Source organism: Mercenaria mercenaria, chromosome 18, assembly GCF_021730395.1.
Source record: "Mercenaria mercenaria strain notata chromosome 18, MADL_Memer_1, whole genome shotgun sequence".
NCBI lineage: Eukaryota > Metazoa > Mollusca > Bivalvia > Venerida > Veneridae > Mercenaria > Mercenaria mercenaria.
The window spans coordinates 46207750-46219789 of NC_069378.1; the positions used below are offsets into that span (position 1 = coordinate 46207750).

The 12040-nt window shown below is 34.1% G+C and overlaps 1 protein-coding gene and 2 non-coding genes across 3 annotated transcripts in view; all 3 read right to left on the reverse strand.

Moving 5' to 3' along the window:
- LOC123537820 (probable G-protein coupled receptor 158) overlaps window positions 1-3574 on the reverse strand; it is a 76138-nt gene extending 72564 nt beyond the window's left edge. The window contains exon 1 of the mRNA XM_045321665.2: window positions 740-3574. Coding sequence (XP_045177600.2) covers window positions 740-1566 — 827 coding nt within the window. The 5' untranslated portion in view covers window positions 1567-3574. The remainder of the gene's footprint in view (window positions 1-739) is intronic.
- A 1878-nt stretch (window positions 3575-5452) lies between these two features.
- On the reverse strand, window positions 5453-5615 carry LOC123539543 (U1 spliceosomal RNA). The gene has a single exon (XR_008368527.1). It is a non-coding gene; the product is annotated as a U1 spliceosomal RNA (small nuclear RNA).
- Window positions 5616-10663: 5048 nt separating this feature from the next.
- Window positions 10664-10831, reverse strand: LOC123539540 (U1 spliceosomal RNA). The gene has a single exon (XR_006684008.2). It is a non-coding gene; the product is annotated as a U1 spliceosomal RNA (small nuclear RNA).
- Window positions 10832-12040: the final 1209 nt, after the last annotated feature.

The following is a 12040-nucleotide window of genomic DNA, read 5'->3' on the forward strand; positions in this document are numbered from 1 at the left end:
TATATAACTGGTACTTGGGTTTGACATCATGGTCTAATACAGGGTTGGGGGCGGACAATTTACAATAAATGCACCAGTAAGTACAATATGTATGGAAGCCTTGAAATGACTTCTGACTTAAGCATTTCTGACTTCTTACTTCCAACATGCTTACTCCTAACTTCAAGACTTCTAGGTTCCAATTTCATTACTTCCAACTTCATTACTTCTAACTTTCAAATTCATTACTGATAACTTCTAACTTCTATGTCTCTAACTTCCAATTACATTGCATTTGATTTCAAACTTCAGTACTTCTTACTTCCAATTTCAGTACTTCTACTTTCAACGTTCAAATTTCGTGACTTCAAACATCCAGCACCATAACTTCCAACCGTTCATTACCTCTAACTTTCAACATCATTACTTCTTACATCCAACTCATTACTTCTAATGTGTAAGGAAGATAGAAGTTATGTAGTAGGAAGTAGGAAGTAAGAAAGTTGGAAATTAGAAGTCATGGAGTAAGGGAGTTTAGAAATCCGAAGTGTTGAAGTTAGCATTCGCTCCAGGATTTCCACAAAAGAGTCTCCCTCTACTGCACCTATACATCGAAGAGAATGCACGAGCCGTTGTAAGAGGGTACAGAGTAAAGATGCGTGCTATATTTAACCGCGTTGTGACTTGCGTTGTATTAAAAAAGGCTTTGGCGTACATAACCAACACCACAACGACAGTGTATAGTGTGTAATAAACTTACATGAATTTGATTGAATTCCCCGTCTGGCCATATCCATAGAATGGTAGAGATACTGCTACAATCCAACGTTTATGTTTAAAACAATCAAAGTAGGGCTGACCGAAATACGCATCATCCGATGTTATGGATACATCTGTAGCAGAACCGGAAGTTGCGTCACTAGATCCAGAACGATTATGAATAGAGAAGAAATTTTCATTTCTGTAATTTTTATACACTAATCCCAGGTCTTCTTGTATAATTCCGTTCTCAGATTTGAAGATGTATGGGAAAAAATTGTTTGATAATGCAATTCCGCCTCCTGCTAAGTTTTTGTCCTCTTCTACTATAAGACGAACAACAGAAATAATAGCTGGCACATGCTTATCCGAGAAAGACTGAATATTTGTTCTATTGTGAGTAAAAAGATGTGTCAAATATTTTGCTATAAATATCCCATCCAGAGTTTGTTTCTTGTATCGTTGGTATGATAAAGGAGTGAAAATATACGTAAAATTACTCAGGGATATAGACTGTTCTTTTGACTTATTGCAGTAATAATTTCGCTCTGTTACATTAGTTCGAATGGTTTCAATAAATTCTAATATTTTACTTTGTTCCAAAGAATCTTCGTCAATATTCGATTTAAATTGAAAATCACCTTTAGCGTCTGATCGTGAATTCCGTCCATTTGTCTTCTCCGGACGTAGGTTGTGATTCTGGTAATTGAATTTTGGCGGGAATTTTTCGTCTGCAACTCCCAGACTATCAGCAGTAGAGATAAGTAGGGTTTCAAAAATGCAAATTATGACGCAAATAAATCTGAAGAGTACCATATCTATATCCATGTTTACTTTTTTTCAGAGTGCTAAGTATCTCATCCGACGATTCTTTAAAAAATGAAAGCTGTCAAAACGTTTGTGATGATGCGCATGGTGAAAACTAATGAAATGTATTAAATTAAAAATACACAGCTCATTTTGGGTATTATTATATCTATACAACGTATATGATAAAATGAACACATTAATGTTTCTCTCTATATATATAGGTAGTAGTTTACCTATAGGCCAGTTTACGTAAATACATATATATCTGACCACTCTGTTTTCGTTCTGTTTTCATTTCTCTCCCATTATTTTCAGAATGGAAATATACTGGCCAAAATACCACTTATATGTATCAAATGACACTTTAATTCAGCGTACACAGGCGCCATTTTAATTTGGCACGCGCGTTTTTGTACTTCCGGTCTGAAAGTCATTTTCTCACAAACGGCTGTTTTATCGATAAAACGCATTACAATTGTAACATTTATCGATCTTAAAGCTAGTTTAAAACATCCGCTCTTACTGAAGACTTTGCAGATCGATATGTGAACCAAACGTCTAGTGCAGGAGCAAAAATCTCTATACTTTAGATGGAAAAGAGTTTTAGTTTTACTCTGAAGCAGAAGTTTCTATTTCTGTACCTGTATAATAACATTCAGAGGAACAAGATCGATTCTTAAATCAAACCACTGTCGTATGGGTGACTAATTACCAGGCACATGAAAAGCTGTCTGATGGATAATTCATAATAAAAACAGGCATATTGTAGATGTGTTTGTCAATACATTTCAACGCCACACAGCAGACACACATCCGCGGGGACACTAAGTTGTAGCATTTGAACACATGGTATGGTATAATTTATCACCAAATGTCCTGGACTGTGTCAATGTCGTCATCATCATAAATGTCCTCTAGCCTTGTGTCCTTTCTCTCCGAGTGCTAGCTCCGCGATCGATAGTAAGCAAAAGCTTACAGACTTACATGTAGGTTATATTGATAAATTCTGAGGCATCAACCAAACGATGTGCGCTTGGCTTTTCCAATTTATTCTATGAATCTATATGTACACACGGCAAACGATAAAATCGCGGAGTTTAAGTCAAGAAGCGCTAGAGATAAAAACATATGCGGAAAGGTATTTTATTGTTTGAGTGCATCTACTGTTTTCATGGTGCATTTAATTACTTATGTCGCTACATGTTTTAGTGCTCTTATTCAAATAAAAACGACTGATGTCTTTTAGTGTTTTTTACGATATCTCTTAAAAGCAAATGTGAAACCTTGTTTTAAATGCCATTTTAAAGAGAAAGTATTCACACATACTTTTCTTAATTATCGCAAATGGTTAGGATAGGAAATTGATATCTGATTATCAGACCACTTGCTTTCACGTTTCTATTACTTTCTTATGATCCCCCGAAACTCATTAATGGATCGCACGTGTCTTAATTCCACAATAATATCGATTTTTGATTCGTGATTTCATACCTACATATATTCATATTTTCTACAATTCACATTAACACATTCTGCACCACAGACGAAAATTACAACACAAAACAATATTCCTGCCTTTGCTTTGTAGTTCCAGGCGCACTTTTCTATCTAATTACCACTCTTAAATTTAACTTTCCATCCTTCACTTATAGTACCCGTCAATATTATATTTCCTTAGCAAATTCTCTACTATACACAGTCTTAGATTTATCCTGAACAGACTGGCTTTCCGTTCAATAAAGCAGTATTTCTTCACACGATTTTCCCAATAAAACGATCGATTTTCCGCTATTTTCAAATTATATATCTATAAGCATGCACCTTGCTGTAATCTTCCAAATAATTCAACACCAAAATACACTTCTCATTTCTGTAATTCAAACAAAGCCTGATGATAGAAACTAATAAACATAATCATTTCCAAAACATATTTCTCAGCGTTTCCTACTCTATTGAATTTTCCTATTCCTGAAGAAATGGGAGACTCCGAGTATTGGAAGATTACATTCCGCAGCACGGGGATCAGGCAGACAAGTTTTCCAATACACATAAATTACATTAATTTTCTTGTAAATAGTAGAAGAGTAGCCGCGAGGAGAAAAGAAACACCACCGGAAGTATATTACCTGGCACGCGCGATATTTCACGCGCAGCAGGAGAAATGGCAGACACAATTTAAAATAGATGGGAAAACGCATGTTCAAAGGCGAAGGAAGCGTTTGAGGTATAATTTGACGGTGACCAGTTTCTAAAGTCATATGCATGAATTAGAAATATCAACTGGATTGTTTCGTAGCCTCAGGAATAATAGTTTATATAAAGTCATTGATTTTTTGCCTCCTGCACGAATTATGATTTTATCTTGATGATAATTACATTTATCTAGATAAAAGATTTTATGCGATATCATTACAAATGTTGTTCCTTGTGCTATATTTACACGAGATGCGCATCCATGGGTGAAAATGTACTGTAAAAACAGAAATGTTCGCGAGGGATTAAATTTCGCTTTATTCGCGAGGCCCTACATATCGCGAAAATTAATAAAATGTATCCTTGTGTCCATTAGTGAATACATTCAGTGGATCTTATATGCAAAACAAACAGGTGATCTACTTATTTCAAGTCTTTACATATTTAAATCAAAATATCCAATTTTACCTCTCAAAATCTATGTTGAAAATGCAAAATAGTTCTATGCAATAACGGTTCTTCAGTGTGAAGTTGCATCTACTTTCATTTTCATGACAGAAACTCTAACTGTTTTAACGGTTAGCCCTATATTTTGACCAAAAAAAAATCAAACACCAAATCATAGATGGAAAAGATTGTTTTACATGAAAACTTAAAGTTCCATAAGGTTTTTAATTTAATATTAAAAACATATAACGGAATTGTCCAAACAGAGGCCGTGCATAAATGAATAGAAAGAAAAAGGATACCTTCAATATTGAACATGTACTAATGAAGTCCGGACCATAAAGGGGGATAATCAAGTAAAGCATTTTGTAATGTTTTCCATTATGTAAATCAGATAGTCAAACCTATGAAACAAGTTTTGACAGGTCAAATAAATTGTTCAATATGAGTATACACTATCACTTAAAACATCTTTTAGTATTTTCGCTCTTTCATTACTTGTAAAACTACACAACCGATTGGTCATGCGACGACGGCAGAAGTAGACAATTCGACTTCTAACGGCAGTTCAGACGCAAACATGCACCTTCGCACCTTCCGCAGAGTTACCTGACCAGGTGCTCTAGTTTGCAGAACTAAAGGGAAATAATTTCACACAAGAATGAATAGCCCAAGAATTATCTCTATCTCAGGTGCCTCCCGTTATGTCAGCGGGAACTAACTCAATTTCCATAGGCCCATGTTGTAATGTTCCCAGTCGCGGGCATTTCCTAACATTTAAACTTTAGATGCCACCTACTAAGGATGAAAGAACTATCCAAGAACTATCGGAAAACTGCAAGAAATGCACATGTTGACCGGCACTTTTGGGCACTTTTTCTCTTTGAACTTGGTTAACCATAATCCAGCAGTAAGTGATGGTTTTATTATTATTATTTTTCATGAAAATGATCTATTGATAAAACATGCATATTTCTCACACAAAATGCATCATTCCGTATACTTTTAGCTAATAATCATGGATAAGAGTTTTAATTTATGAAATAAGTTTTCAAGATTACACCAATGGGAGAGCACATTGTATATATGGTAGATATACACCGTAGAATACTTCATACTTTGTTACTTTTTTGGCAATATCTTGCGTGATACCGAGGGCACATTTCTGAAACTTGGCATGAATTTGGATTATTATCATACTCTATGTCATACAGAAAATCCAATAAAATAAATATATATATATATGTCTTTCGTTACTATTTGTTTAGGGATAGCGCGAACGCAGTCCCCACACCAATAAATTGCGTACCCGAGTAACCCACATTTGGGGCTATCGCAGGCGTCAGCCCAACCGAAGTGCAATGGAAGGGCCTCTTCCTGGGAAAACCGCCTTGCTGATCACGGTGGTCCCTGTACCAGGTAAGTATGCTTTGCTTAAATAACCGGAGGATTATAAATCAACTAGGTTATTTTACACAATAATATTTAAAAACAGCATACTATTATGTCCTAAAATAAAGCATGTACATTAATTCAAATAACTAATGTACTGTTTCACTTTTCACTCATATAAAATCGCTATAATTTATAAAATTAATTTTAAGAAGAAAAATATGAAGCTGCCTTTTTTTTGGTAAAACTCTACATTAAACATTTTGGTAACGATTAAAGCATTTTTCCGAACATGGTTACTTCCCTTCCATTAAATTGTCGGACAAATCGATGGATTTTCTCATTCAAAAGTTGTAATTTGATAATGGCCTTCGCCATTTTTATCAAGATTAAACTCTGCTGCTGTAGATTCACCAAGTAAACGTTAGTGCTGGTCGTAAATATTCACTATTCTTATATAAAAAAAAATGAAACGAAATCAATGACCTAATTGCCGCTAGGCTACCTTGCGAGGTTCGTGTTACATATACGTTATCCAGTTCATCATAGGCAATTTTAGCTGAATCATGAAGATACTAAATCAAATAAATCAGACGACACTGTTAATATGGTACTGTAGAAAGATATGGAAAGACGTCTAGTGGGAAAAGTCACATTCAAAGAGCGCAGTCCATGAAAATATGGTTATATGTAGGCCTACATATTTGCATACCGACGAAGTACGTGTATACACAGATGAATACAATCATAAGGCCAGTATTTTTTTATCTTTAGTTTTACCGACCCACCGACCCTAAAATTTGGGAAAGTGAAAAAAAACAAAAAAAGATTTCAGAAAAAAATCGAAGTGTCAAAAAATGATGCACACACGAGTGATCCGCCAACTGACCATAATTAAAACGGTACCTGCACGTTAAACGTGCGGCTTTTATACCAACAGTACGTCCAAAATGAGATGTCAGTTTTTCGTGCAACAAAAAGCACATCGATACGAACACCGTGTCCGTTTATCCGCGCCCAGCGATCGGCGGACACGTTGTGTCGTGGTGTGCAATCGCGGTGATTCTCTGTGTATATAACATCTAATTAAATAACCCCGCTTTTCATTGTAGAAAGATAATTTTGCTCCCATATTTTGTTTCTGTTTTCAGGTAAATACTAAGCTTATAAGATGTGTAATTATAAACCTTTTAGTTTCCTTTGTTTATGTTTATAATTCTATGTAAATTGTTAAAACGTCCACTAACAATTACTTCTAACATAACATGTTGAATAAATGTTTTTACTCAGCTCCGTTGCAATTAAACTGCCTAATTCTTTCTTTCGTTTAGCATGTTTGCCCATTTCACATGTTGCAAAACTATTTGGTAAGTTACTTATAATTAATAAGTTTCATGTTGGTTAATAAGTGCTAATTAGATAATAATTTGTCGGTGCCCGTTCAATATGGCCCATACGTTTGTTATCAATAAAGAGTAATTAAATTTTTGACTGTTTTCGAGTAAAAACTTATTTGCAGTTTCAAAACAGTTCATATTAACTTCAACTCGTAAAAGTTGTTCCATATTTTGATCAATTTCATTTTTACTTGTAGTCCCGTTTATTTTTATTTTGCACTGATTTATTATCGTAAGGCAGTGGCTACGATTACGGTACCGTATTATTATTATCGTAATGTTTACAATGAATTAAGGGATAAATGAAATGTAACGAAGCAATTATTGTTTTCTATTTCAGGTACAGTCACAAACTACTAGAAAGAAACAAGAAATAAAGTTTCGGAGCATGACGCGTTAGTGGCTAGTAATACGGTCCCGCACGGTACTAAAGCTAGTCATACGTGAGGCACGTTCAGCTAGACCGTCGTGTTTGGACTATATGAGTAGTTTTGATAATGCTTTTGGTTTCAAATAACTGTATAAAAAGAAGTTTATTTTCAAACAGTGATAATCACATACTACTAGATTTTTGGCCGTCGTGTGGGACCGTTCACTAAAGGATGTTTTAATGCCACTTATAAATATGTATTATTTCCACATGGTGTATAATAAATAATGAAAGCGTAAAATAATTGTTATCTATGCTTACGGGAAGAAACTTTCAACAAGAGTGAAAATTACAGCACAACACCAGAGGAGGGAAGGAGCAGAAAACAAAAATCGGCCTTCTATATCTTTTTTATTTCCCTTTTATTCTATACACAATTTAACAGAATATAACATTTATTAGGAAGCACAAACAATTTAAACAAAAAAAGCCAAGAATGCTTTGCAATAGACAGAAAAACATTGGTTATGTTGCGTTCTCATAAAAATTATAATGCTTCCATTTAATTTTATATCTTTAGTTCTTATTCATAAGATGTACATAGATTTAAACGATACCAACAATTGAAGTTTATTTATATAAAATACAGACAGACAGGCATACATATTCTATAAACCGTCATGTGATAATCACAGATATTATGTGACAAATATACCTTCAGTTGTTAAAACAAAACAGTGTATTGTATTTATTTTTTGCTGCTGTTCCCCTTAGCCTATTACACAGACCAAACTTTATGAAAAAGATCACATATCGAGGGTTCGACGCAATAAGGGCGTATCTACATATAATAATTATATGTAGATACGCCCTTGTTGCGTTGAACCCTTGATATGTTTTTTTACAAATATGCAAATATCTTAATTTTGCCGAAAATAATACAGAATGGGGAATAAACAACTTTTGTCATATATGAGCCGTGCCATGAGAAAACCAACATAGTGGGTTTGCGACGAGCATGGATCCAGACCAGCCTGCGCATCCGCGCAGTCTGGTCAGGATCCATGCTGTTCGCTAACAGTTTCTCTAATTGTAATAGGTATTGATAGCGAACAGCATGGATCCTGACCAGACTGCGCGGATGCGCAGGCTGGTCTGGATCCATGCTGGTCGCAAACCGACTATGTTGGTTTTCCCATGGCGCGGCTCATATGAATTATATGATGAACACAAAATAATCTGTTAGCACTATCAATACACAGGTCTTTGTATTATATGATGCTATAGATATATTATGACATGTAATGCTAATAAAATTATGTAATTAACAAAACAAACATTAAATTGTAAGTTCTTGCTTCCGAGGCTCGTATACAGCTTTCTTCTTGTCCTGAAAAAAAGCAGATAAAATTTATATTTTTAATACAGATGTATGTTACACATTAATAGTTTCTTGAAATTCGACATGTCATGTGATAGAATTCGATTAATGTTATCTCAGACATGTAGACATGCATCGAAATGTTTAAATGGTTGATTGCTTTGTTTATATAAAAGTGAATACCACTGTTTCCTGAGCAAAAACTTTTAATTCTGATATTCTATATTGTACTAAAATTATATTTCAAAATTCTTTTTGATAGTTACATTAGCAAATAAATTCGTAACAAATTAACAAGTTATTTAAAAATTATTGATTTTAACTGGTAACTTACCTCTTAAATAGTTATCAAATTCCATACAAACTGTGAACGAAGATTAATTGGTAGGGTGTTAAATAACGTTATCGTATTAAAATTTTTGTTAGTAAACAACAGAAGTTTGCAACGAACATACAAACTGAAAAGTGAACTCTAAATAAAACAACTGAATTCACAGGTTTTATTGTTTTTTAGCACAGTCTCATCGTATACGCTTCTTGTAAAGTGCTCTACCTGCAAAATACGAAAAGTCTCCAAAATCAACTAGCAGACAAAACATTGAAACTGAAAAATTACGATTTTAAATTTAATGTTATCTCTATATATATTTCCTTTCATTTTTGGATAAAATAAAAATGGAAAATTTTAAAACAATCTTGAAAACTGCGATTCACCGCGATTTCACGGCGAAAACAGCGTGGCGGGGCGAGCACCGTGTCTGGACACGCTGTGTGTCCATTGGGACTTTTCATTTGGCCCGTACTGTAAATCAAAAAAAAATTAAAAGTGAGAAAAATAAAACTATAACGACTGTCTGTAACTTTTATCCGCCAACTTGTTTTACAAGTTTGATTCAATAATCGTCAAATAATTTGGTAAGAGTGTTGTCTTATTAGTGGTTTCAGTTTAGGTCGAGATTTTGCAAAAATACTTTACAATCGAGATTTTTTTTTTAAAAATTTTCCCGCCGCCGACCCTATCTTTTTCCAAAAAAAACGGTAAAACTAATAATAAAAAATACTGGCCTAAAGAAAAAGAAGTACAAAGCGGGCACGGCCTTGGAATAGTCTGATCAAAATGCGCCGAGGAAAGCACTCGCTCTTCTGTCTTTGACGCTTTTTATTACAAACAATGATTTACTCCGTGCACATGGTATCAAAGTTGCGTTAGGAGATATGTTAATTGCATAAGTTTTAACTAGTTTGTTATCTTATCAGAAATTTGATACATATATTACCATTAAAATAGTTACACGTAAAATCTCAATCTGTCGTCCTTATTTCGGTAATCATTATACATGTAGCATGTTTTTCGTTCAAAATTTTGGAAAAAGAAATTTTCACCGATTAAAAGTGACGAATTTTTTCAATTAAAAGCGTGCTGTTTTGTCCATTTCTCTATTACCCTTCATTCCGTTGCTGTATATCTTCAAATATGACCACTTACATCGTTTGTTTGTGACGTAGAAATAAACTTGGCCGAAAAAATATATCATGAGCTAGATAATTTTGAGACAAATATGAAAATCAAGATTCTTTGCCCTGTTTTAATTTTACAAACGTTACGAAAATAACCTATCAATTACGTCATTCTGGCTTCTGCTGACAATATAGGTTTTTAATCCAACTGAATTCAGTATTGTACTCAACATTAAAATACTAGAACCTCTTTATTTCACACCATAAAAAGATAGACGTGAAACAAAAATTCAAGCATTTTAAATGACAAACACGTTCTTCTGTTAACATTTCCAACTTTTGCTCCCAGTGAGCACTAAAAAAATGTCGAAAACAACTTTTCATGAAATTTTAAAACGAAATCATTCATCATCACTAAGATTCAATATTCAAGAAGTTTACACAAGGGACGTTCAAATTAAATCATTGTTTTTTGTTTAGGGATAGCCCCCAAAAACGAAATTTCCCCCCCCAAATAAATTGCGTCCCCGGGGTAACCCACTTTGGGGGTATCGCAGGCGTCACCCAACCAAAAGTGCAAGGGAAGGGCCTTTCCGGGGGAAACCCCGCCTTCTGATCACGGTGTTCCCTGTACCAGGTAAGTATGTTTATTTTCGTAACGGGCGTTTTATAAATCAACTAGGTTTTTTTAAAACGTTAAATTTTAAAAAATTTGCATCCCAATATGTCCTAATAAAACCCTTTTTTAAATTTATTCAAAAAACCATCTTACTATTTCACTCTTCGCAAAAATTCAATAACAATAATTTAAAAAAAATTTAAAATTTTAAGAAAAAAAAAAAATGAACCTGAAACTATTTTTTGGAAAAAACTTTTACATTAAAAACATTTTGGAAACGTTTAAAAGCTTTTTTTTCCGAACGGTTACTTCCCCTTCCATTAAATTTTTTTGGGACAAATCGAGGTTTTTTATAAAATTAAAAATTTTATTAGATAATCTTTTAAATTTTTGGGTAAAAAAAAGGGGCCTTTTTACCAAGATTAAACTTGCTGCTGTAGATCCACCAAGTAAACGTAGTGCTGGTCGTAAATATTTACTATTTTTTATATATATAAAAAATGAAACAAAATCAATGAATTAATTGCCGTTTCAGCCCGTACCCTAGGCTACCTTGCGAGGTTCGTGTTACATATACGTTATCCAGTTCATCATAGGCAATTTTAGCTGAATCATGAAGATACTAAATTAATAAATCAGAGGGGCACGTTAATAGGGTTTACTGAAAGAAAGATAGGGAAAGAGCCCTATTTGGGAAAAGTCCATTCAAAGAGCGAAAGCCCCATGAAAATAGGGTTATATTTTAGGCCTAAATTTTTTGCATCCCGGGACGAAGTCCCGTGTATACACGATGAATACAAAAATATAAAAAAAGAAGTTTAAAGTGGGGCAGGGCCTTGGATTTTTCTGGTAAAAAACGCGCCGGGAAAGCACTCGTTTTCCCCGTCTATGACGCTTTTTTTTTACAGAAAATTAATCAGTTACATGAATGGGCGATTTAAACCCCGTGTACATGGTATAAAAAGTTGCGTTAGAAGATATGTTAATTGCATAAGACTTAAAGTTTTAACTACTTTGCTATCTTATCAGAAATTTGATACATATGCTACCATTAAGATAGTTCCATGTTAAATCTCAATCTGTCGTCCTTATTTCGGTAGCATAGTATTTCATTGTAGCATGGGGTTCCTTCAAAAAATTGGAAAAAGTTAAAAGCTAGAACCTTTCTTGAGCACTGCTTAGAGGGGAATTTTCACGGTTTAAAAAACTGGCCCGATTTTTTTTTTCAATTAAAA